Source organism: Propithecus coquereli, unplaced genomic scaffold (genome assembly GCF_000956105.1).
Source record: "Propithecus coquereli isolate 6110/MARCELLA unplaced genomic scaffold, Pcoq_1.0 Scaffold113, whole genome shotgun sequence".
Taxonomy (NCBI): domain Eukaryota; kingdom Metazoa; phylum Chordata; class Mammalia; order Primates; family Indriidae; genus Propithecus; species Propithecus coquereli.
Genome location: NW_012135303.1, coordinates 3,189,220 through 3,216,801, shown reverse-complemented (window position 1 = coordinate 3,216,801; position 27,582 = coordinate 3,189,220). Strand labels below are relative to the sequence as shown.

General features: G+C 42.6%; 1 protein-coding gene across 3 annotated transcripts in view; it reads left to right on the top strand.

The window, feature by feature from the left end:
* Window positions 1-27,378, top strand: part of CDK15 (cyclin-dependent kinase 15) — a 100,519-nt gene extending 73,141 nt beyond the window's left edge. Inside the window, exons 11-14 of one of the 3 annotated variants that reach the window (XM_012655237.1) lie at window positions 7,276-7,324; window positions 13,996-14,135; window positions 24,287-24,429; window positions 27,132-27,378. In XM_012655237.1, the coding sequence (XP_012510691.1) occupies window positions 7,276-7,324; window positions 13,996-14,135; window positions 24,287-24,396 (299 nt within the window). In that variant the 3' untranslated portion in view covers window positions 24,397-24,429; window positions 27,132-27,378. Of the gene's footprint in view, window positions 1-7,275; window positions 7,325-13,995; window positions 14,136-22,228; window positions 23,247-24,286; window positions 24,430-27,131 lie in introns of those variants that run through there. The other 2 variants (XM_012655243.1, XM_012655251.1) reach the window with 2 other exon arrangements.
* The last annotated feature ends 204 nt before the right edge of the window (window positions 27,379-27,582 follow it).

Sequence of the window (27,582 nt, the reverse complement as noted above, 5' to 3'; positions counted from 1 at the left end):
TTTGTGAAATGAAATCAATGACTAGGACTTAAAAAATCTGGGTTCCAGTTCCAACTGCACCCTCTAGGATTCTAAAAGTTCTTGTTCTGTCTGCCTTGCCAAGAAAGAACACACAAGTTATTATTCACCTTATTACTACTGAGTAATAATAACTACTATTTGTTGAGCCCTAGCTAGGAGTTAGGCACTTTACATATAATATTTTACTTTGCTTCACAGCAGCCTGATCAGATAGGGACACTGTTATCATCCTTGCTTTATAGACTTTAGAGCTGAGGCTTTGAGAGGTGTGTGTCTTGCCTAGGGTCACCTGGTGAGGTAGGGGGTAACCCAGAATATCCAGACCTGTTAGACTCCAAGGTGGTATTCCTAGCAGTGTTCCACTTTACCTTCCAACTAGCAAAGGGCAAATATTACAATCTGATAATTCAAACAATGCCCTAGACTGAGGATCAGCTAATAAAACTTTTCCAAATCCATTTCAAAATGATTATGTCTTTCCACCCAGACTTGATTTTAGAATCTGTGAGCTTGGCGACATGTTTCAGGAACTTAATCTGAGTGAAGTCCCTACCCTGGGACTCCAGCAGCCTCCCTCGCTGCAGCTAATGAAGCCACCGGCGTTCGCTGCATCTGTGAACCTCGATTGGGCTCATTACTGTCTCACTTCTGGAACGTTGCCGAAAGCTCCTGGGGAGTTACTATTAACATCTTTATTAACCCGTCCCCCAAATCAGTCAGTGAAATTAATTTAGATACACAGCCACTTTGATCTTCATTAATAGTTGCTTCTAGTTTCTACATTTATTTTTAGTTTTCTCATCTTTAATTTATTTGGTGTCAATTATTAGTTTTTATTGAGGGGGGAGTAGATGATTTTAAAGTAATTAAGACTAGGAAAAATTGCAAGTGAGTAAAAGCAGGTAAAAAGTATTGTTTCTAAAGTAAAACTCCCCAAATATATATAATTATTATTTATCGGTTAAAAATACACAATTTTTTTAATATTAAAAAGAAATAAAAATCGAGTTAAACTCTGCCATGTTCCTTCCCAGTTCAAGAAGAAAAGAGGCTGTAAGGTGCCAGCTGTCATGGAAATGGCTCAAACCAGAGGCTCCTTCTTCACCTTCATGGCCAGGGCCTCGCACCATCAACCTCTGTAAAACATAGAGCAGGATACACGAGTGGGCTCACTTGAGTTACTTTTACATTTTAAGAATAAGGTTTCATAAGTTTATTTCGTTTTTATTTTTCATCCAAGCATCACCTTTATATTCATTCAGCAAATATTTATTGAATGCTAGGTGCTAGGGACTGGGAGAGTAAAATGTAACTGAGACATTGATACTTGCCTTTAAGGAATATAGTCTAGAAGGGGAAAGAAATAAATAGTATAATGTGGGAAGTGTATTATATCCCCTGAGGACCTTTAAGAACACTAGGAGAAAAGCCCTCTTAATTGGGGGAATTTAGGGATGGTTTTGAGAGAAAGAGACATGGGCTGTGTCTCCAAGATGACTAGAGAAAGATGCCTAGAGGAAGATGGCCTTCTCCAGGTGAAAGAGGGGAAAGATTCCAGACAAAGGAACTGGATGCAGAAGAATAGGAAAACAAGTGTATTTGGTAATATGCCAAGCCCAGGGCAGCTAGGATGTTGGCCTTGTGATGGACCATAGCTGAGGATTAACCTGGAAGGGTAGACAGGGGCCAGATTGGAAAGTGCTTGGTAATCATCCTAAGAATTTGGACTTTGACCTGTAAGCAAAGTGAAGGCATTGGGTGATTTTTTAGCAGGGAGATGATATGGCAGGATTTAACTTTTAGAAAAAGTTGTTTGGAAGGCTATAGAATAGAATTGGCAACAGGCAAGACCAGAATCAATGTGGCAACTGACAAGGAAAGAAGGGAACAGATCTAAAAAGTATCTAGAAGGTAGAGTCCATGGAGGTTGTAACTGATTGGATTTGGGTTTGAAGGAGACACTTATCTTCATTGGGTGAGAGAACCATAGCACCATTCCCTAGGACAGGGAATAAAAGAGGGAAGAAACAGATTTGTGGGGAAGGTAACGAGTATAAGGTTACAACATTTTGAGATTAAGATATCTGTGGGACCACCAAATGGAGATGTCTAAAAAGCAAGTAGAAACCGAGTGCAAGAGTCCAATCTAGAAATCCAAAATAAGTCATCTGCTTCAATCAGTTTTTAAAGTCCCAGGTGTGAATTCAATTGCCCAAGGGAGGGTGTATAGAGAAAGAAGAGAAATCCACGATGGAACCCTGGGGGACCAGTACTGAAGGGCCAGGTGGAGGGAAAGGAGTCTTTGGAAGCTGAGAAAGACCAGCCAGAGGGGCTGAAGGTGACCAGGAGATGATATTATAATAATAATACCACAGAAATCATATGACCACAAGCTTGTGGGGCAGGGCTGGGTACCATGTCTGCGTATTCTCAATTCTGAGCACAGTGACTGCATGTGGCAGCCCTTAGATATTTGTAGAGACTGCAGGGAGTGGTAAATGTTGCATCATCAAATACAATAAACACTGAAAGGCAAGATCAAGCTAGAGCTCAACAATCCTTTGTGGTGGGGGGACAGAAATTAACCACGGTACGGCCCCCCACCCGCAAGAGGTGAGAGTCCTGATGATGCCCTTCCCCGCCAGCTTCTCCACCCACTGGGAGCAAGGCCTGGCCTCTCCTTCCTCTGCAGAGACCCTGGGAATAGGTTTCAGAGGATGGGAATCCATGGAAAGTTTTGATGCAAGGTTAGAAAAGTGATAAGCTGCAAATATGAGTTGGCTCAAATGCCAAGGAGCACCCTTGGTGAGAGCACTTGCTCTTAGAGTCCTCCTAATGCTCAGAGAGGAATCAAAAGCCTGGTAAAGACTCCTGGAGCCAAAGACTGAGAAGCCTCTGAGCCAGCCACCTGGGAGGAGTGGAGCGGACAGCTACCATGGCATGAGTGTCTGTGTGAGTGTGTGCATATTTGGGGTAGGGGTGAGGGGGGTGGGAGAAAAAGAGCTACAGATTTTGGCAGTGCAGTTTTAAAGTTACCGCTTAAGATAGCAAAATAAGGCCAACAACTTTATCAACTATTTAAATATATGGTATCTCAAGAATGCATTGTATTTGGGAAATTCCAGAGGTGTAGTTCAGTAGACCGCACTATAAGATAACCTTAGGGTGATTGTGGCAAGACTATAGTAACTAGAAAATGTTTTACCCTGAGCTAAGACTCAAAATGGTCCCGGTGATGTTTTACCAATCAATCAACAAATCTCTGTTGACTAAGGTTACCATATTGAATCAGTTGTGAAATGAGCTTTATTAAACATTTATGAAAATGGCCTGTTTTTACTATGGTAGCAACGGTTCTGCCCTCGTTTTAATTTCACTCCATTTAGTTTGGAAATTTACATGTTCTGCTCTTTTAGTTTTCTTTTGCAACTTACTTTGCTTTTCCTGCCTCGAATTCCAATTGAACTCAAATGAGAACTCTTTTAAAGAGAACTGCAGAGAGAGGAGATGAGGAAAAATCTGGTCTAATGATGTACTGTCATCTTTGGAAGGAAAAGGGAAACAAACTACCTCCAGACCTATTATTTTTAGAGGCTATTGAAGCCAGAGAAACAGGCTCCTCTTGAAATGGTGCTGTGTAAAATGCCTTTCTGTTTGTGGATCATTCTCTCACTGATCACTTACAGCTTAACTACCGGGAAAAATCAATGAGACAGAGGCAAGGTCATTCAGCATCAGGTTATCTGCCTGAGTGGGAGGGTAGGCCACAAATAGGTACTGGGCTTTGCTTCTGCTCCATAGCTGTTCCCTGACTGACCCTGGACACATCAATCCCTCGATATCAGCTATTATAGCTACAGTGTAGATGTGGAAAGAGAGTCAGCACAGAACAGGAAACCTCAAGTACAAGATGTTACTCCTGGGGTCCTGGGGCAACTCTGACAGGTCATCCTTTTCTGGTGGAATTTGTAAGAACTGAGTTTTCCCTTGTCATGCTTCCTCTTTCACATCCTTGAGCAACATATTAAGTACATGTGAGACACTATGTTCTGCAATTTTAATATACATCGATTAGTTTTATATACATGATTAATTTGGAAGAACAACCACTTCACTTGAGTTGTTACAGATGAGGAAATGAGCCTCAGAGAAGTGTGTGTCGAGTTGCTGGTGAGTGGTAGACCGTGCCCTCTCTGCTAGAGCAGCCGTCCTCTGTCTTAGCTCCTCACTAGAAACATCTGGAGACTATTAAAGACATAATAACAGTACAACACCCAACCAATGCCTGGGCCGTCCCCAGACTAGCTGAATCAGACTCTAGGGCTTCCTTTCTTCTAAAAACTCCCCAGGCGATGCTAATATTCAACTCTGCTTGAAAACCACTGTGTTAGACCATGCTACCTCTCCAAAATGAGAGGTGAAAATAAGAAAAAGAAAAGAAAAGGAGTGAGACTAACACTTATTGAGCCCCTACGACATGCCACATGCTTAATCTTATCTAATCCTCCTGGCAACTGGAAAATGGGTCCCCTTTTACAGATTTGGAAATTTCTCAATTAATTAACCAGAGAGGTTAAGCAATTTCCCCAAAGTCTCAGAGCTCATAAGTGGCAAAAAGAAGATTTAAGCCTGGGCTTGTGTTCATGTTACTGTACCACACGGCTAAGAAACACACCTCTGGCCCGCACTGAGGATTCAAAAGAAATCAAGCCAGACATAAGAACTGGAGCTTGGAGCAAGTTAGAATGTCAGGAGAAAAGAACAGTTACAGAAGGTTTCCAAGGAGAACAGTAAGGCAGAAATACCTGAGAGGAGAGAGAGAAGCATGCTATATCAGATAAGGGAAAGAAACAGGAAAAAAAAAGAGAGCAACAAAGAGTGAGAAAACACTTATATTATACTTACTATTCTAATTCTCACAGCTCTATGCAGTGGGAACTATTATTATCCCTCTTCCACAGATGAGAAAACTGAGGCCCAGCGAGATTAAGCAACACCTTCAGGTCACAGCTGGTAAGTGGCATCATGTGGATTCAAAACCTGGGTCCTAGATCCAAATGCCCAACCAAGCCTTGTTTACACTGACCATTACTTTTCAAAGGAAGAGAAAGAGGAAGGAAAAGCAAATAGGAATTATTCTGTTCAGTGGTCCAAGCTGGCACTTTACGTGCATTATTCCGTTGGATTGCTTCAGCATCCTCGTGAGGTGAATATTCCAGCTTGTGTTAAGAAAACTGAGAGTCACCTTTGGTCAAAGGATCTTGAGTAAGGTCTCAGCAAAACTGAAGCAGCTGAGTCAGTATTCAAACCCTAATTCAGCTAACTCCCAGCCCATGTTCCACAAGAACAACACTAAAGTCAGAAATAGTATTAAATTTTTAAAGGCCAAAAAACACAACACATAGAGCTCTCAGAAGGGAAAAACATAAAATGGGAGAGGATTGAAATAGATTTAATTATGTTGATTGGAAATTGGGATATGACTGAATGAGGAAATACTTTAATTTTGTTTGGCCAGCGAAGAACTGTAAATAGGCAGCAGAAAGTGGTTTGGAAATAAACATACTAAACAAATGCCAGATATTCTTATTTTTGCTGGTTATTTTGAACTTCGGCACAATCATACTGAACAGAAAGTAAATAACCTGTCTATATTAGTACAAGTGCTTCCCTAATGCCCACCTGGGACTATAAAACACCAGCAGACGGGTCCCATTTGATTGCATTTGACCTTGAAAACTCACTGAAATCACTTTCTTTGATCACTTCTTTCACTCTATAACTCTTAGCACTGTAAATTAAATTTTTAATTGAAATTACTTTTGAAATTATACAATAATACTATATACTCTTTTACTAAAAGAAAATTTGAGAAAATAGGCATAAAAGTAAAAAAGGTTAAGCCACTCACTAGTGAGTAGTCTTCCAGGTCTTTCTATGCACATGCCAACATAAATGTCAGTATTATCAAGATAATTTTTTGCCCAACTATGATTAAATTCTTTGCTGTGATAAACAGTCTTCCTTATTCTGTTCATATAGGAGTTGGAGGAAGACTTTTTTTTAAACCAAAATACTTACAGTTCAGGCCTTAAAAAAAGTATAAGGCAGAAATATAATTTTAAATGAGAGTTGAAATATTCTTTTCTCAATTTGGAGTGAGAAATAGAAGGATTTTGCACCTCCCAAAACTCCTCTTATGGCCATACATAGATTCAGCATTCAATTAGTAATTCTAGAATGAATGAGAAATTGTCACCTTTCAGGGTGGTTTTAGTTTGGGTTAAATAGTGTCAAGAATAATAGAAACACATGTATGCAAATGTAAATGTTATGGAGTACTCCAAAGAAAATAACAAATTTTTATTATCACCTATTTTGGACAATTCAAGCCACAATCACTTGCATTTTTACTGCAAATGACATATAAAATTAGCTCCCCTCACTTTTTACCATTTTTGAGTCTTTGAGACTTTGCCTCATCATCTGTCACATTTCATGTGTGTATGTTTTGTTCTCCCAAATGAATTATAAGCTCTGCAAGCATAGGGAGGTTTCTTTTGATTTCTTCTGTGTTTTCCCCAGCATCTGGCACACGCTCTGCACACAGTATATGTTAAATAAATATTTGTTGACCTTACTGAACATTTTGACTGTATTAGTTTGCTGGGGCTGCTATAACAAAGTACCACAGACTCGGTGGCTTAAACAGCAGGAATTTATTGTCTCACAGTTCTGGAGGCTGGGAAGTCTGAAATTGAAGCGTTAGCAGGGTTGGTTCCTTCCAAGGGCTGCGAGGGAGAGTTTGTCCCAGAGCTCACTAGTAGGTGGCCGTCTTCTCTTGTATCTCTTCACGTCATCTTCCCTGATGCGTATCTATCTCTTTGTCCAAAATTTCTGTTTTTATGAGGATACAAGTCAAATTAAATTAGGGCCCACCCTAATGACTTCGTCTTAACTAACTATATCTGCAACAACCCTATTTCCATGTAAGGTCAGATGCTGAGGTACTTGGGGTTAGGACTTCACATATGAATTTGGGAGGCACACAATTAAACCCATAATACTAATCTTTCACCAAATCATAGAAATTCAGAGTGAAAAGAGGCTTTAAAAATCATTAATTAGCCTACACGATAACCTGAACCTCCTTTACGCCAAGCCAAGAAGAGCTTTCAGAATTTTAACCATATTTTTGGCAACAAGATTTTAGGGTTGTTTTTGTTTTTTAATGCTTGTCTGTGTTCTTTCCAGAATGGTTCCCGCTGCCTAAGCCTCAAAGCCTTCAGATTGTCTGGAACAGGTGAGCACTGGCCTGGGACTTCATCTTTAAGCAGGTTGAGGAGACAGTTCCCTGGACCTCAGTCCCCTGAAGACCAGCCCCTGAGCACCTCCATCTGGGGGCTCGAAGCCCCAGGAAGATGCCTCTTGGAGAGCCAGCCCCCTGCCAGTCTGTTAGTTTTTCTCTATGAACCATTTTACTTTCAGTGAGTTTGGTCATTAAAATTGTTTCGTGTCCCTCAGCCATGCCCCGGGCCCTGAGAACGAGCAAGTGTTGGCCTGCAAGAAAACCTAGTGGGTTTATTATTCTCTGACACAGAGAAACCAACTAACATCATTGAGTGGCTATTTGGGGGGGTGGGGGAAGCTTGATTCATGGAGGTCATACTTTCCCAGGCCCTCTCTACGCAGTCTCGGCTCAGACCAGGGCAGACTTTTATTACCAGCTTTCAACAAATCCCTAGTTTCTTTTGCAAAGTAAAACAGATAATAGAGACATTCCGGGAATAGTTAGCTAACTAAGCTGTGCCAGGCAACCTCGGGGCTCAGAAGAACTCAGTGTTTTCGGACAATGACCAATTACAATAACCAGTATTATTTGATCTGAGAGTAATTAGCCGAGCCTCTGTTCTTTTTGCTTCAGTGAGGAGGCAAAAAGGGCAGTGAGGAAAACATCAGAGACAGGGGGAACGAGCTCAAATGTCAAAGAAAAATACACTAGTGCAGGTGGGGAGATGTGGAAGAGTTTCACTAGCCAAGATCCTAACTGAACATTTGAACGTTGTTCCTTCCTGAAAATGTGGTGTAGTTTAACTTAACCAAATGTCGCCTGATTCCTCCACACGTACTGCTCATATGCTTTAAGCAGTCTCCACGTGGAGTGAATACCAGGGTACAAAGAGTGAACTAGGTCGGTAACATGGAGCTACGCACTAGCAAAGGATCTTTTCGGGCAGGGACAGGTCTCCCAGGATGCCCGCACACTCCACTCTTATTTTCAAAAGCACCGATACAACCCAAAACTCCCCATTATTTCGGAGACAGGTTCCGGGGAACTGCTGTTTATCATTTCATTCAAGATGTGCAAACTCTCTCTTGCCAGCATGGTGTGGCTCCCTAACCCCTAGCTAGAGATATGTGGATTTTAGCACTTCCCTGTGGCTTTCGTTTCACTATTGGTTTCCAAAGTAAATGGTTAACTCCAAACCTGCAAACCACCTTAATACTCACCACAGCTGCTGCTGTCGCCACTGCCACATGGCAGAAGATAGTGTCACTAGCCTCCGTCCATCACCCACCAGCCCTTCCTTCAAGGGCTGAGCATGGCTTGAACCCTCTGAATATCCGTCTAGCTTTTCTGACCACCATCTCTGCCCCTTCCCTGGCCCCCAGCACCATGTATTCACCTTTGCACAGACTTCTGGCTTCTCTCTGCTCAGATCCTCAAAACAGGGAGTAATATCTAGAGCTGTGCTAACGTAGTAGCCACTAGCCACATGTGGCTATTTAATTTTAAATTCATTTAAATTAAATTTAAAATTCATTTGTTCAGTAGCACTAGCTGCATTCTAAGGATTCAATAGCCACATGAAAGTAGTGGCTACCATATTGGACAGAACAAAAATAGAATCTCTCTACCATCATGGAAAGTTCTGTTGGACAGCGCTGGCCTAGATTATCACATGAGAAAATTCTTGGCTCTGCAGAGGGCTCTGCAAAATGGCTAATGGTAGCTGGGATATGGACTATGTGCCGAGCAAGGTGCTGCACATGTTGTTACGTTTAATCCTTACAAATGTCATTCCCAGGTCAAAGAGGAGGGAACTGAGGCTCAGAGAAGTAAGGATCTTGGCCAAGGTAGTCCAGCTAAGTAAGCTGAGAGTTCATTTGGTACACAGGTCTCTGTGGATTTGTCAGGTGAATCAGGTTACAAGTGTGGTGAGTTAAGAGCAGCCGAGGTGTCACTGGCTTTTCTATATGATTCTTACAGAGGGGCAGTGGAACTGTGCCCAGGCCTGTAAACGAATCTCAGGGTCTTGCTCGGGTTTGATAGTCACCTTATTAATGTGGGCCTAGTAAGTACACACTCACTTTTTAGATTGATTGGCAAATTGTAGGACAGTTTCTCTGATGTTTCTTCTGAGTGTTGGATGTGTTTCTTATTGTGGATATCTGCTTTACCATGTCCTAAACTGAGAACATTAAAAAAGTACCAATTCTATTCCTGCCCCTTTCCTCTTCCTGTGGATCTGGGGGAAAAAAATCAATCCCGTTGGGCTCATGGTGACCAGCCTGTCCTGCACCTTGGAGGTCAATGGCAGTACTGCGTATGGCAGATTTTTATACTCAGAGCGGGGCTGTGCTAGCAAATCAAAACTGTCATCTCAGACCTCTGAGAAAACCAGATTTTAGGTATGTGTAGTGATGAGTTAGTAGATGGTGTTTTACATAATCACAAAGCTTGATTTTGATTTTTTATTATTGTTTGTGTTTCTATTCTGAACTTTTAAAATTAAAGCTAGATGTCCTGGCACCCAGACCATCTTTTAGGATCTATACACAATTTTAATTCTTTTTATGACTTTTATAAGCAATGGGTGCTATGCTAATTTAGGTTGACTGGAATGAATTTATTATCCTTGCACATAGGGGTGAGCATTCTCCCAGGCTGCTGGTGGAAAGGGGAATTGGTGCAGCTCTTCTAGCTGGCAGTATAAGTCAAATATTAATACTTTAACATGTTGTATATCCTTCCACCTAGGAATTTTAATTTTAAGAATTTATCCTAAGGATATAATTGCACAAGTACATGAAAATTTCTCTGTGAGGATATTTGTTATAGCATGATTTTGGTAGTACTACCCCATCCCAACAAAAATGGAAACAACTCGGATAAGAGTCTGGCTATATAAATTATAGTATGCCCACATAATGGGATGCTATGTAGCCAGTAAAATTATGTCCTAGAAGGCTATTCAAAGTCATGGGAAGATGATCAAGATACAGAAGTATAAAAGTATGTTATAACTACTATGTAGTTGTATGATATGATCCCATTTTTTTCTTGTTAAACAAAAAGTGTATCTGTGTAAAAATAAAGGACTGAAGGAAAAAAAATGAACACTAAAGCAATGGGGATTATCTTTGAGTAAAGGAGATTATCTCAGAGTGATGAAAGAGTTTTAATTTTCCTTCTCTGCATTTTCTAGGTGTTCTAGAGTAAGTATGTATTATTTTGACAATGGAACACTTCTCACTTCTTGAAATGTTACTAGAAGGAGTGGTTTATCACAGGATTCTTTGTCTTTAATAACAGACTCTCATCAATTGGGTAGGTGGGTTCCCCTAACTCTGCAAGATACTCCTGGTGTGTTCAGTGGTTAACATCACAAGCCTAACAATATCCATTAACATTTAGTCTGGGTGGAAAGGTGCTGGTAGGCAAATTAGCACTTGTGATGTTCATTTTTCATACCAACTTTCATTTCTAAAGTAGAGGGTGAAACCGGTGGAGAATCATTCCAGTAGGCGTTAGAGGCAGTGGCAAAGTGTAGAAATGTGACAATAAAGGCAACGGGTAGCAAGCAAGGCTGCAGGTAGCAGGATGAAGCAGAATGATGTAAACATGGAAGGTGCCAGTAAATCAACATTCATACCCAAAGAAGCAACATTTGTATTCCTCAAACTCTTCTCAGCTCCCAAATAAGAGTGTGATGTGCAGTAGCAAGGCGGTGATCACTGGGGCGCTTGCCAAAGGCCCAGATCCAGTGGTCCCACTACCAGGGCTGCCAGGGAAGGCTTATGTCCAGGAGGTGTGGAGGTGGCTTGTACAGGCGACACCAAACGTGGCTCACGGGTTGAGGAGAGTTCATCTGTCTATTTGGTCTTGGTCACCACCTCTGACAGCTGAGGAGAAGGAAAAGTGGTGTGTGACAGTCATAGTTCAGAGCCTGTGAGATTGGAGCAAATCCGGAAACTACTAGAAGCCCTGATGCAACCATCTGGGAAGGATGAGGGGAGGCTCTGTTAGTTGAAGTGGAAAGTCCTAAAAAAGAAATCTTTATATCACTGATAAATACCTACTCTTCTTTCTTTCATTTGTCTGGTTAAAAAGAAAAAATGGCCTGTTTTTATAAGAAAAGGGGCTCCCCTAAGGCCCCCCAAAGCTCCATCAGCCTTTCCTGGCTTCCCCAGACACTCTACATGAACATAGTCTAAATAAAAACAGTATGCCTGTCGTGCTAACACAGGTGTGAAACAGGTCCCTGGCCTTCTCTGTCAAATCAGATTGCAGCCCCTGAGCCCCCACTGCGGGGCAGTTCTGGAGCCACCACTGTTACGGGCAGATGAGGCGGGCGGTGTGCTGAGAGAACAAGTCGCCGATTGGGGTGGGGCGGTGCCCTGCTCCACACCACCACCACCACCTACCCACTGCCCTCTGCACACGCCGGAATTCGTGCTTAACCAGAAAGCCTGAAGGCTGCAGAAAGTAGATTCAGGGCCCAATTTTGGCACACAACCCACCCCACCGCCCAATAGTGTGGGTGGACCAGCTGAAAATGGTTTCATGAGATTTTCCCTGAATCTCCTTCCAGACTGATACCAGGCTCACTAATAATGATTTGTACCCCCAAACCTCTATTTCATGGGCTCTAAAAACCTCTGCCTGGACAGGATACCCTGGATGGAGAATTTACCTGCCTGTCCTTCTTCAGGCCACAGGTAATGAGCAGCTCTCCCCGCCAGATTCCTTTCTCTCCTAACTGGCCTGGAAATTTGCAAGGACTGGGGATTTGCAAATTTCCTTTCTATCTTGTCTGTGAAGCAATTATTCCTGAGTTTTAGGGTAGTTGTCTGTTTGCAGAAACCGTTTTATGTCATGGGAATCAGATACCTGAAAGTTTCTTATGCAAATGTTATGCAAAAATTAGGCAAATTACTATTCTGGGCCAGAACTTCCAGCATCCCTGCATCATGGCACCTGGAAGGGAAAGAATATCTTGCTCTTTCTTGCTTTAAGGCAGTATGTGTACTTGACATTAAGTAAGCCCATCTATTTTTGCTTAATTGGGGATTCGCTAAGGTATTTCATGGCCATACAACTTAATTCTGAAAGTCAGACCTCAGTCCTGTGGTTAATTGCCTTCTGGGATCTGTATAGCTTTCCCTTTTGTGGTTTTCCACTTGTCAACGTATCTGTGGGTTGTAGAGATGGGTGCACTTAAATGATTGGCACTAGGTTGGCAAAGGCCTTTAAACATTGTCAGTAAATAGGAAACATGGAGACCAACAAACCACCTTCCCCAGCTTCCTATTAGGCCCCTCTCCCTTTCTTTGTCCTGAGCCAGACAACTAGCCTTGATTCCCTTCTTTAACATTTACTCTTCTCCCTTCCAGCCCAGGGTCTCTCTGTTGGCAATGCCTGCCCCTTGCCTGCCCCCAAGTCTTCAGCTCTGAGCTCACAGGCCACTTCCTCAAGAAAGCCTTCCCTGACCACCTCCTGCTGCCATTCCAGGTCAGCCATCAGGGCTAGCTTAGTTCAGTCTGCTATAATAAAAGACCTTAGACTGGGTAATTTATAATCCAATGGAAATTTATTTCTCACAGTTCTGGAGCCTAGGAAGTCCAAGATCAAGGTGCCAGCAGATTGGGTGTCCGGTGAGAGCTCCCTGATTCACAGATGGTGCCTTTTTAACTGTGTCCTCACAGGGCAGAAAGGGCAAAAGAGCCCCCTCAAGCCTCTTTTTTGAAGGCACTAATCCCATTCATGTGGGCTCCACCCTCGCAACCTAATTGCTTCCCAAAGGCCCTGCCTCCTAATACCATCACTTTGGTGATTAGGTTTCAACATAGGAATGTTGGGGGGACACAAATGTCAGACCCCAGCAGGGGCCGTCTCTTCACAGTTGTACTTACACACTTGCGTGATAAGTTGTTGAGTGACTGACTCCTCTACTAGACTAAGCTGCCAGAAGACAGAGTCTTGCCCTGTATCTCCCAGAGCCAACCACCTACTAGCACATAGTAGTTGCTCAATACATGGATTTTCTCATCTCCAAATATATAATTCAATATGAGGTCAGCTCAAGGACTTGTCCTTACTATGATTTGGATACTTAATTATCTTTCTTCCTCTGCTCCACTTCAGGGGAACCAAGAGAGCTTCTTAACTAATAATCCTGGGGGCTGAGCTTCAGAAATGCTGTAAATAGTGTATTTTCTGCCTAACTTCACCCTCCAGAATCACCTCTCTCCCTCTCCCTGCCCAGGATTCTGTGCTTGCCACCCCTGGAGTCCAGAGCCTGGAACATATTTTCAGTCAGGCTTTTCTGCTTGGTTGGGGCTGCTGTGTCCCTCCAAGAAGAATCCTTAATGATATATTTCTGCTTCTATAATTGTACTTCCGTGCCTTTTATGTGTACATGATGCTCAGAGACACAGTGGAGGGCCGGGGAGCTGAGTGGTAGGATGCCGAGAGTTTTCTCCTTCATCTTAAGTAACAGCAGGGGTGAGCGTTTTTATATGGGGGTTATTTTCCCACTTGCCATCAACTTTAGTAATTCCCAGGAAAATTCTACTGAAAACATTCTTCGAAGTCTAGCCATCTCCTTTGCTTTACTTCTTGCTTTTCTCCTTTACTTTTTAGAAGGGAGGCTGCTGGAGAAACACGATTTTTGTCTCCCACTTTTCCAGGCTGGGCAGAGTTCCTGAAGCTGAAGACCTGGCCTCGCAAATGCTGAGAGGCTTTCCCCGAGACCGTGTCTCTGCCCAGGAGGCACTTGTGCACGATTATTTCAGCGCCCTGCCGTTGCAGCTGCACCAGCTTCCTGACGGTGAGTGTGTGTGTGTGTGTGTGTGTGTGTGTGTGTGTGTGTGTGCGCTAAGTCTTAGTGTCATAAGTGTCTTCTTTCAACACTGGAGAATCATAGCGTTTGCACCCAAGAGTGAAATTAGAAATCGCTTTGCCTGGGAGAAGCAAGATGGGACCTACTCTTGCCTGAGTTTTGCATGAGATTCTATCAAACTCTAAAGCACTGGTGGGAAGAGGTGACAAGGACCTCCTTGTAATGATCTGATCATTTCACATATACACACTTACACTTAGAAATGGGACGATGTGAAAGCTGCCTCTGGGTTGTTTGCTTTAGCTACCATCTGCTAGGAGAGGCAAAACCAATGTTTCTAACAAGGCCCTTCTCTCTTTCTGTGGGGAGTAAGATGATCGGTGACACGGATATGTTATGAGAGGAGAGCTGGGCCCTCCTTGATTGGTAATATGATGCTGCAGAAGGAAGCGCCGCCAAGGTGGGGCACTGGGGGAGGGCAGCATCCCCCAAGCTGGCCACCACTGGAAACGCAAGTTACCCTGAAATCAGCCTTTGCTGCCTGGGCCTGAAGTCATCCTCCAAATCTGAAATGTGCAGAGGGATCATGCGGTCGAAGCTCTCCTTGTGTTTCCAGAACATGGCCAGGAGGGACTACGGGAGGATGTGGGCAGTGTGGTCATGGGAGGACTGTCCTTAGGTGGAGCTTCTGTGAAAACATCCACCATTCAACTGAAAATAGTTTTTAGAAGTCCTAAGCCAGAGAAAAGAAAGCTAAGGAGGAGGGCCTAGGGGCTCGGCCTGGGAAGAGGGCACTGGGAGTGGGTGGGATAATGGGGCTGGGACACAGTACGGTGAGGACAGGGCCAGGGCCAGGAGCTACTGCCCAGGAGGCGTAGACACAGTCTGGCCCACCTGGCAGGGTTTGCAGACGCAGCTTCACTCGATCTAGGACACTGTCCTGCAGCAGGACAAAGCTCTTCGTTTGAGACTTGTTGAGGTATTTTATTGTTAAAGTGAGTCATTTAGAATCTCCAAAAATAACCATAGTCATACAACTGGGGTTAACGTCTTACTTAACCCTGTAGGAAGAGTCAGTCATTAGTATTTATTAACTTGCCGTTAAGTGTCAAGAACTTACTAAGTGCTATAAAAAGTTGAGGAAAACAAGAGGCTTGTCCTTGGCCTCAAGGATCTTATGGAGTGGGAGGAAAAGAGGGTGAAGAAGAGGAAACAGGGCGCCCTCGTGCACGTATCAGCACAAATCACATCCAAGCAGCAAAAATCTGTGTGTAATCAACTGCAGATGTGCAGAGACCACGTGGAAGAGCTAGAATACTTCGAGTGAGATGGATTGGACTCGAGGTGACTCTGAAGTGGACTTTGGAAGGGGGGAGGGACACACTTTGGCACGTGGGTGGGACAAAAGAGGTTGTGGGCACCCTACAATTCTCACTCCCTTGTACCTCTGCCCCATTCCAGCCGCACCACCCGCTTTGCCAGCCCAGTCCCCTCCTCCCCGGCCAACGCCCGCACCCTTCCTTCTTAGCCTTCTCCTCTCAGGCCTGGGACTTCGAACTCTCCCACCTCATGCAAGTGCACACACTTGAGTGTGCGAGTATGCACGCACGCACTCACACACACACACACACACACACACACACACACACACACTCCCTTCTCTTCACTTAAACTTCCCCATAGGCCCTCCTCCTCCAGGGTCTGTTATGCTACATACTGAGAATCGCTGTGGATCTTCGAAGTTTTCTAGGCACCAGATCTTGCCTGACAAAGGGTAATTAGAAAGAAACAATCAACTGTCCACACCAATGTGTTCTTAGAAACTTGGGTTTTGATTCTTCTGACCTGATCCGAAGCAAAGCCACCAACAGAGGGGCTCTGGTGCATGTATGTCTGGGGGGTGTGTGTGTCTGTGTGTGCGCGGGTGTCAGAGAGAACGATCTGTATTCCTTCTCTGTTCACCCAGTCACAGAGCCCAAATCTACTTTGACACTTTTAGAAAAATGAAAAGATGGAATCTTGCAGGAGCCTGCCTGCACTGGGGGGAGACGAGGAGTGCTCACAGCAGGAGGGAAGTTGACTTTTCTTTATACATATAGGGGTTTTTCCATGCAGAGTTTAAATTATGCCTGATAAAAGGAGTTTCGTGGATGTTTCAGTTCTTTCAAATTCTCCTGGCTTCCTCCCAATTAAATGAGGTTTGTCAAAGCCACAGGGCTCTGCTGCTGCTGCCTCGGCGGACAAGCACTTCCTGCAGCGACATCTCGAATCCCCAAGGGAGAAGATGAAAGGGCCGGCGCCAAGAGACAGGGAAGGGGGGGATTGGGTGTGTGTGCGCCTGTATATGTGTGTGTGCTCGCGCACGCATGTGCACACTCGTGCATGTGGGGGCTAGGGGCCGGGCTGTAGAAAGACTTATAGAAGCAGACTGGCAGTTAAGACAAGGAAGAGTAGACAGGAAAAGGAATTCTACCAGGGAAGAAAAACAGAGGAAGAGAGAGAAGCATCTGGGGCCGTTTTGTGCACCTTCATGACAGTGGCCCTCACCAAGGGCACATTACTACTAAGGGCTGCATTCCCTCGGCCTGGCAGTGCCAGCCTGGTCTCTCATTGCCCCTGGCAATGAGCATTTATTAAAAGTCTCCTTTGCAGACTGAGAGCACCAGCGGGTAATCACAGTTCCCAACCCGCAGGGACATAGAATCTCCATCCCGGAGGAGGGCCGCCCCAGACATGAGAATTGTGCAAAAATAAGACACGCTCCTGTGAGTGATATGTAAGGAGAGTTTCTCTACCATAATTATGCAAGAAATTTTGCTCTCTGGTGGCATTTCAGTATGGAATCATTTAGAGGCTTATATTTATATCATTTTATTATTCTGGTTTTATTCTGGTTGCAGGATAACAGAGTTGTCACTTTAAAATATATTCTGTTTCCCCTTTGATCTGGAAGATGCCAGCTCTTATTGTCTGCCCTCTGAAGAAGACAACTGAAGCATAAAACCTGTGACTGGGAAATGTGTGGAGAGTGGAAGGACAGACTAAATCCCAGGGGAAGAGTGGTATAGAAATTCCCCACAAAATGCAAGATTGCTCCCGTCCATCTGTGTCTATTTTCATGAAGCTGAGAAGTCCTGAACAACATTTTCCCTAGGTCGTGGCAGTCAGCCTAGAGCCAGAGGCAATTTATCAAGGGGTTATTTGCCATGAAAACCAGGAATTCCAGGATTACTTCCCTTTTGGAGAGCACTCTTAAGTGGAAAAGTGTGAATATTAGAATGGCAAGCATGTGGGAACTTCTGCCAAGTTCTGACATTTTCCCTTATTGACTCGTGAACACCTGAAGAAACACTTGTTGAAGGAGAAATTATTGGTAGTGCCTCTCAAAACATGCCCAACAGCAAGCTAATTGCTTTTGCAGATGGCCAGGGAGCGGTTCTTCCCACTCAGGCACCGGCTTACGCCACACTTGTGGTCCTCATGGCTGAGCCAGCAGTGCAGGACGTCAGCTGGGGCAGCGAGGACCTAAAATTAGGCCCTTGGCAACTCTCTAATCTTAGCTGCAGGTTCAGCTTCTTGGTTTAATTCCCTTTGCCCTCAGCGTGAACTTGGGCTCTGGGAAAGGAACACTGTTTAATGATTTGGGGGTTGGGGGAGTAGAAAGTCATTAAGCTGCCCCTTCTAGAAACTGGCTCCACTCCGTTCATGCAGGAAGCCTTCCAAATGTTACCCTTGGAAAGTTAAGACTGATTTTGGAACCTAGCCATTTTGAACTACAGACACTGATCCAGAAAAGTATTTTTTATCTGGGCAGTAAATGCCACGTGATTTAAGAGTCTGGTCCTTAAGCCACGGTCCTTGATCGTCAGGACATCAAAGGCCGTCTCTCTCTCTCTGCCTCTCTCTCTCTCTCTCTTTCTCTCTGGGTTGGTCCCATTTTGCTAGCCAAATCTCATGCTTGAGTCTCCCATTCTTCCTGGAGTAAATCCCCTTCTCTTTTAAAACAGGTTTTAACATCTTCGAAAAAAAAATCTTAAAATTCAAAAGCTTGCAATTGTTTCACAAGTAATTTTGCAAAAACAATGTACCATGGGCAACATTGTTACTGTGTACTTAACATACACATAGGGATGGAAGAAGGCAGGGCATTTATACGGGTACCATTCATCACACCACCCTAATATCGATACTCTGATAGGCCTCACTCATATTGCCCTACTGAAATCTGAGTAAGATTTTGTTTTGCTCCTGTAAGAGAACTTCAGGACTTCTTTGAATATTATCTCCTTGTTATATTTTAAAATTCCTCTGCTATCACTTCCCCGAAAACCACTTTCTAGGCAGAATTCCTTTAACCTTTTTTTGTTTCCAAATATAAATTCTGTTTCTCCTACTTTTTTAGTTGTTTCATTGTTCTATTCTGGATCTGTTCCAATTATTCTGCATGTCTCTGAGACTATGGTCCTGCATAGACTCCGATTTCTAGCATAGTGGGAGAATTATGTTCCAGTTCATTCATTGAAGATTTACTGAGTGTCTATTAGGTGTGATATTGAAGGACACAAAAGCGAATTAGTCATGGACCTTGTCCTCGAAGTGCTTACAATCCTTAAGGAAATGAGACAAGTATATCAACAGCTACAGATCAAGAGCACATATCAAATGCTCTGAGTGTTCAGAGGAGGTAAAATTAACTCCAGCATGATTTTGTGAGCTGGTCTTGAAAGATGATGGGTCTGAATGGTTGAGGAGGAAGGGCACCCAGGGAGAGAAATGTCTTCCTCCTCTTAATACGGTATAAGATCATTCTGAAATTGTTTTCTTTTTAGTATCAGTGGCACAATCTTAGCTCATATACCATGGTAGTTTTATTCCTTATCATTGTATGTCCTCTTGCAACAATTTAAACATTCTTTAACATGTACTGATGAAGCTTAGTTTAGCTCTTTGTAAGCTTCCACATGATTTCAAACCTATTTCGTTTGTTGCTTTTATTGTCTAGTCTATTCAAAGTTTAACCAGACTATTTTGTTATTCTGTGAGGCCAGGGTTTCAGGGGCTGGAGATGATGGGAAGGAGGGAAGGAAGATTCTCAGCCAGGTGTCATGACTCTGTGCTGCTCCTAGGTGTTTGTAACATAACTCAGACCACTCTCTCAACCTTCTGAATCCTCCATTAATCAGTATTTGAGAAGCAAGACATTAATAAGCCAATTTGGAAGTGACCCCTATAACACACTTCTTCACTTTCTGTGCTTAAAGTTGTCCTAACCCATTCCAATACATTAGAGGAGCTGCTGGGTTGAGACATGGTTTGTGGTGTTGCATATCGTTGTGATGCTGGATAAAGTCCCTCAGCCTAACCAAGCCCTTAAGTTAGTTGAATTTGTTAGCATCATGAGCTGAAACAGTCTGCGAGTAAAGATAAACCATTCAGAAAAGAATTAGAGACCATTAGAGTGGGAAATGATCTTAAATATTTGTTCCATACCTTCATCATATAGATGAGTCACTGACATCTGGGAAAGAATAATAGTTGCCTTTGATTGCACATCTATGTGCTTTACATAAATTCTCATTCAATGAGTATACTAATTGGTGAGGCTGGAATTATTATCTTCATGTTACCGATTTTAAAATTGGAACTGAAAGAGTCTAATTGCTCAAAGTCACACAGCTAGTAAGTGGCAGAGTCAAGATTTGACTTCAAATCAGACTCCCAAGCTACAGTCTTCCCACTATTCATTGCTCTTGCTAAAGATCACGTAGGAGCTTGGTTGCAAACCCAGGATTAGAACCAAGATCTTGATGCCCAGTCCTGTGCTCTTTCCACTGTCTCATGCACTGGGTTTATTTTAAAACCTTCCTGAGAAAGATTCCACATGACCCCAGGTAACATGTTTAATATCTCATAAGGGGACTCAATTTTATGTTGAATAGAGATTCATGGCCCAGTACCACCAGTCTCTTCCTCACTGCTATCTTATCTTACCTTCTGTTCTTTTTTTTTTTGGTAATAATGTACACAATAATCCTTGGGTTTTAAGATTGCTTAATCAATGATAATTATTATTTTTGTTTCACTCTATAACTCATTCAATTTTATAAAAAATAAATCAGGCATCGGATGGAAAATGGGACAAAAGCATAAAATAGCAATTTATGCGAGAGGAAACAAAAAGAACATACCAACACATGGAATAAATAGCTTTACTAGGGATTAAATGAATACAAATAATTGTTAAATTAGTTATTTTTTCTTTATTCTAATGACTCCCAGTGTTGGTGAGGTTGTGGTAAAAATGATTCTCTGCTGATAGTAGTGTAAATTGGGGCAAGCTTTGCAAAGCATCACAGCACACATATCAGGAGCCATAAAAATGGTCATATCCAGTCAGGCGCAGTGGCTCATGCCTGTAATCCCAGCACTTAGGGAGGTGGAGGTGGGAGGATCACTTGAGCCCAGGAGTTGGAGACCAGCCTAGACAACACAGGAAGACCTCATCACTACAAAAAATAAAAATACTAGCCCGGCGTGGTAGAACATGCCTGTAATCCCAGCTACTCTGGAGGCTGAGGTAGGAGGATTGCTTGAGCCCAAGAGCTTGAGGTTGCAGTGAGCTTTGATGATGCCACTGCACTCCAGCCCGGGCAATAGAGTGAGACCCTGTCTCAAAAAAAAAAAAAAAGAAAGAAAGAAAGAAGAAAAAAATTGAATGGGGAAAAATCCCCCAAAACCTAGATTAATGAAAATGTTCATTGCAGTATTGTCTATAATGTTTTAAAAATTATAAAATAAAAATAAAAGAAATAATTTAAATATTAAACACCAAAGAACCAACTGGACAAATGTTGGTATATTGACTCAGTACACAATACTGCATAACCATTTTAAATGATAATTAACAGGAGTATGTAGTGTTATAGAAGTATTTATGCTACAACATGAACTATAAGAAACAGGAACACAAAATTGCATATGATAATGTACCTGTGAAAATTAAATGTATATGAATAAAACTGAAAGGTAGTGTACAAAATAAAATGCTCTTCTCCTTTAGGAGGATTGTAGGTCATTTGTTTTCCTTTTTCAACATTTTCTTTGATGTTGGTGTTATATTGTCTTTATTGTTTAAAAGAGTAAGTTAAAACAAAATGGTACAGGGAACCTCAATTTCTCCATCTGCATGATGGGTTAACACTGGTTTCCTTTACCCTAGATTGACAGATGTTTATTTTATAGATTTTAACTCATTGACCACAGGGGTTCCTGTAAATTCAGTCCTGGGAGAATGAAGGATGGGAGGGAGAGGAAAAAATAAATAGGTACTGATTAAATTTAAAAGGAAGGATCATATGCTTTAATCGGAAGAGTATATGTACTGTGTCCCTAGTCAGAGTTTTAAGTGCACTCTGTGTTAGTTAGCAACTTCAATTAAAAGTACTGTGTGATCCTTTGGGCTTTGAAGATATGAAGCCTGCATACATACACATGAGCTAAAATTACCGCGTAATCACCAGGATGTGTGCACTCTGAATAATTAAATGCACTAAGCAGCTCCAGCTGATGGATTGATGCTGTGTAAGAGCAGTGCAAAAACCACGTGACAAGGGAGATTACAAGACATTTTGAAATGATAGTTTAATTTCCAAGCTTTTTTATTTTTTTGAACTTGTGCTTTCTCTTTTAGCCATTACGGGCAAGCAAAGGAGATTTGATTATCTTGTTTCCTGTGAAAGGTTATTTAGCTCCTCAATCCCATTAAGTCACTTTCTGCACTCCAGTGCACCAAGCCTTCACCAGGTTATCAGCCCAGGAAGAGTAAATGGAGACACTAGGATCAGATTTCCAAAGGAAGGAAAGTTAAAGCAAAGTTTGAAAGGGGTGACAGCCAACAGCCATGAGCTTAGGAACTCAATTAGACTGAAAAGACAACTATCTCATTATCTCGTTCTGAAATGATCTAAATACATAAGAATCTAAAAGTTTTAAATAAACTTGTCCTGCTGACTGCCTAGATGGCTGAATTTCCCTTCTCAAAAAATTTTTATACACCCACTTTCGTATTTATTTATTCTAAGCGCGAAGCAGCTGCGATAATTATGCTGTCAGATTCAGTAAGCTAATGAGGAGTCACCAGAGTGGAAGGTTTTGCATCTGCGAGATTGCTGAAGGAGAGAGCCACTCTGCAGCTTTTTCCGTTCTTTCTTTTTCTTTCTTTTTGCCCCTCCTTTTTCTTTTTCTTTTCCTATGAGTTGGGAAGGAGAGCCTGGCAGTCCATGACCAAATTGGAATCCTTTTGATTAACTGGTTGCCTTCCCAGCATGTTCTGCCAGATGATGTGTCTTTCTTTCTCCTTCTCTCTCTCTCCCTCCCTCCCTGCTTTTGAGGAGCTGCTGCTTTTGAGGGGCAAGGAAGCCTGAGGGAAATCCCAGCTTTTCATGCCACTGTCCCCAAGGCAAGAGGATCCTTCTCCCTGAGAGAAGTTCCCAAAATGGTTTGGATTTGCATTGATTTGAGAGTAATCTGTAAAGTGTACACACTGTTTATTTTAGCTGTTTAACTGTTTATGATATGTAAGAGCTAAAAGAAAGTAGAATACGAAATTGCATATCATAACGTCCATGCAAAAATGTCCTACATATATCATCAAGTGATACGATGGCCCCCCTTTCCAGCCCAGCATTTGGAATATGTAATTCCAAACCCAAGAAGTTGCGACCACAGTTTACCCAGCATCTGAGGCAGAAGTCTAGGCCAAGCAAGGCAGAGCCAGCACTGAAGGTTTATTTCTTCCCTTTGGGTGTGACTAGCTTCCGGCAAACAATATTATTAAGGCATTTTAGGCTTTTGGTGCGCCAAGGATAGAAGCTTCTCTTTTTGTTAAATTGTGAGATATTTTGAGCAACCTGGGTTTGTGCAGACTGTAAGCATTGGAAAAGCAATGGCCAAGTGGAAGGATGCCCTGAGCAAGTTTTGTGGATGTGCTTTGGTGACAATGTGGCTCCTGCTGCCTCTCGATGTTTTTCTTAGACATCTATGCTAATACTTGTAACAATGGCTACTATTTATTGAAAATATATTGTATACCAGAAACTACACAAGGTGTTTTGCATATATTATCTTCCTTAAACTTACAATAATCTGCCAGGAAGTTTTATTTTCCCCATTTTTCAGAAAAGCCCCTTAAAGTGTTCACTTTAAGGACTTGGCCTATAGCTTTTGCATAGTAAGCACTCAGCAACAGCAGACACTTGACAAACACAGGCACTTTTGAAAACGCAAACTGCCAGTATTCTAAACTAACCAGATACATGATTTGGAGGTCAAAGGTAGCATATAGATATATTTCCAAATAGTTTTTTTTTAATTTACAGAAGTTGTACCTTGGAGTCTATTTAAATAGGTTGCCTAATATATCCAGCAGGATTTGAAACTTGCTGAAACGTATCTAGCCCAGTCTAGTCTGGGACCAAAGTCAGACTCCTTGGCATGACATTAGCTCCCTTCACCATCTGATTCCAACCACTTCTCCAACTTTATCTTCCAGGCTGTCTTGCTCTAACCATGCACAATTACTTGCAGTTCTCTCAGACACTTTTCTTCCTCCATGTCTTCACTCACGCTGATCCCTCAGCCAGGAATATCCTCCCCGGAAGTCCTTAACTAGCAAGAGCATAAGTCATCCATCAAGGCTGAAAGGGCACCTGTCTGTGCTTTCCCCGTGTTCCATAGCAGACTTGCAGCGAGGGGTTATTATAATCCCTTGTGTGCACATCACTTTTGGCCCTGGTCTGTGTGTGTGTGTGTGTGTGTGTGTGTGTGTATTTTATTCCTATTTTTATTTTATCCCTATTTTATTCCTGTTTTTACAGTCTTCAACACCTAGCATGATGCCTTGCCCAAGTGTTCATTTGGCAAATACGCATCGAATTGAGTTAAATAGGAAGCGCTTGATATCTATTAGTAGATTCAGGGAAGTGAGTCATCTGTGAGTCAGTATAAATTATTGGTAAATAAGTCTAGCTCATGTTTCCACATCTCTCTGGGTAACAAATATTACAACAGACATAAAAAAAAAAAATACTGTGAAAGAGCCCAGGGAATAATATGTTGGTGCTTTTCTCTCCTTCCTACAGAAGAGTCTTTGTTTACAGTTTCGGGAGTGAGGCTAAAGCCAGAAATGTGTGACCTTTTGGCCTCCTACCGGAAAGGTCACCACCCCACCCAGTTTAGCAAATGCTGGTGAAAAGAAAGAGTGAGGTCACCAAGACCCTTCCAGGTAAGTGGTCCCAGCAGTGAGGGATCTTATGGACAGAGCTGAAAAGCAATTGCTGCCGAGTGGAGAGAACATTGTCCCCAGGTTTAGAGCACCTCTGTTCTGTGTCTAGCTCTTCATCACCAACTCTAGCGTCTTCAGGCCTCCATCTCCTGAGTTGAGAAAGAAGATAGTAATGTGTACCCTGTGTCACCCGTTCCCAGAGAAGTGGTGGGGCTCCTGACACAGAACTTGCAGGCCACTGTGAGACCTCCAGCTGGCACCAGTGGAATACAGGATTACAACTGACCTATCGTTTTCCCTTAACTAGTTAGTTCTCTCTGTCGACTGAGAAGACAAAATCAGAGGTAAGGGTGACCAAGTGTTCCAGTTTACCTAAGACCGAGGAGTTTCCTGGGATGCAGAAGTTCTGTACTAAAATTGGCACAGTCCTGGGTAAACCAGGATGGTTGGTCACCTTAGTGGTATAAATTGCTTTCCAAGATAATCTTAAGGAGGAAAGCTGCTATGGAAGATTTTCCCAAAGCTACTGTACCCTTAAAGTGTTTCTGCTAGCACACACAGGAAGCCAAAAGCCACCATAGTATAGACAGCCCTAGATGTCACAAGAGCACTTCCCATACCGGACCTTCTCTGGTGGGTAGAAGGGACAGTAATCTAGACAGAGGAACCAAGGCAGAACCCATGCCACAGAGCCCACCAGCCAGCTCTTTAGGTCAGTGGTCCCCAACCTTTTTGGCACCAGGGACCAGTTTCATGGAAGACCATTTTCCACAGACTGGGGTGGAATGGGGGGATGGTTTCAGGATGATTCAAGTACATTACATTTATTGTGTAGTCAGACCTCTCTGCTAATGATAATCTGTATTTGCAGCCACTCCCCAGCACTCACATCACCACCTCAGCTCCACCTCAGACCATCAGGCACTAGATTCTCATAAGGAGCGTGCAACCTAGATCCCTCGCATGTGCAGTTTACGGTAGGGTTTGCACCCCTGTGAGAATCTAACGTCACCACTGATCTGACAGGAGGTGCAGCTCAGGCAGTGATACAGGCCATGGGGAGCAGCTGTAAATTCAGATGAGGCTTGGCTTGCTCATCTGCCACTCACCTCCTGCTGTGTGGCCCAGTTCTTAACAGGTCATGGACTGGTCCCAGCCCCGGGTTTGGGGACTGCTGCTTTAGGTGACCCTGGCTATACCCAAACCCACAAGCATTATCCTATGATTTGGCCACTCAGTTGGCAACCACAGCTTGGCCATGCTTCCTAACGGAACTTCTGGGGCCTAGGTGGCAATCACTGGCATACTCCCTACACCCACTCCCAGTGTCACTCACATGGCAGGATTCACTCTGCCCTTTCTCTTGGATCGCTACCTTTGACTGTCCCAATTAAAGGCATACACACGACAAGGACGTCTGCCTCCTGGCTCTTCTAAAATCACTGTCTCCTAAGACAATGATCTTGTCTTCAAAAAATAGGGAAGTTTAGAATTATAGCTGTTCCCCAGAGCATTTTATGAAATACCAAAGTTTGTATTTTTACAATATACATTTGGAATCGCAATTGGCAATACAATAATATGGTATTTCCCAAGGAAAGTATTTTCTAAGTGCGGGAAATGGATGAATGTTTACTGTGTAATTATACCATTTTAAACCTACTAGTTACGAGAACAGGATGAACTTTAGCTGCATTCTATGAAGTGAAGGGTTTACCCTTCATAAAATCATCAAAGACACTCATGGAAACGGTCTCAGATGGTGGCGCTCCATAAGCATTATTATTATTTCTATTGTTGCTATTATTTCATTTTAGTAAGCAGCCAGAAGGTAGTGAGATAACCCTGCTTCTCTGATCTACAGTAACCTTCCACAAAGAATTGTTACCTGTAGACATAAATTGGTCACAATAGAAAATCAATTACATGCAGTGTGTCAAGCTTGGTGCTTGTGCCAGCAACTGAAGAAGGGAGAAGGCAGATTTCGCCTTGTTGGAGTAATCTCATGATATCCCTAGGCCTTGGTACAAACGTAAGGAGATAAAACCAGTCAGAGATGAACCACAAGAGGGAAAAGCTAGAGCAATTAAACTGATTAATAAATGGCTTGGGATCAGCAAAATCTGAGAGTGCTGGAGTTAAAGAGACTAAAAGCCATAATCACATGGACTCTTGGGGCCTGTAAGTCTTTTCCACTGAATTGAATTTATGTTAAAATATTCACTTTTCAGGAGAGTCAAAATGTAAATTGGGGTATTAGAACTTGGTAACTGGCAGCAATGCCTCAAAATTAAGACTCTTGAAAGATCTTCACAATGTCAGTTTCAGGCATGGAACAAATGTGTACTGATGTCTACAACAGAGAAATAGAGGGGAACTAAAATTTACTAGATACATACCACGTGCCAGACACTGTACTAGGTGCTTTACACATATTATTCCAAAGCTTGGCGTGTTTCGAGTAGTGGGTTGCAGCAAGTTACAAGAATAGTTTGTACATCTGGAGATAAATTTTTATTATTCTTAAAGCTTTCTTAGTTCTTATTATCAGGGGTAGGAAGCTGCCTCTCTAACACTTTATTATCACTTTTCTATCAGTATATATAATTCTATCAATAACTTTGCAATAATGTTTAGCAGGTTTTCCTTAGTCTATATGCTGTTACTCATTATTTTGATTTTGTTTGTTCATTTACTTCCAGGGCTACATTTCTGCTGTTTGAGTTTTCATTTGCTTCAGCTTGCTAAGAAGCTTCAAATCTAACTCCACACTGGACCAGGGATTTTATGCCATCATCTGTGACCTGGAGTATTTTAAATATGATGTTCAAGGCAACAGTACATAATACTTGAAGAAAAAGCAACGGGAAGTTATTTCCATTGTCATTTGCCTAGAATTTAGCAGTGATTGTCTCAAAAATTAGACACAGACTAAGAGAGTCTGAGAAGAGGACTTCTGAGTAATTTCATTCATTTTGTCATTTGATAGAGAGATCCCTGGGCCAGAGGGATGATTTCCCAACAGGACAGATAAGAGACTGACAAATTGAAAGAATTTGGAGACAGCAGATGCTTATGGAGGCCTGCCACTCCTGTATTCACTTAACAATTTCCTCCAACAAAAGGACTTCTGCAGCAAGGAGAGGATTACTC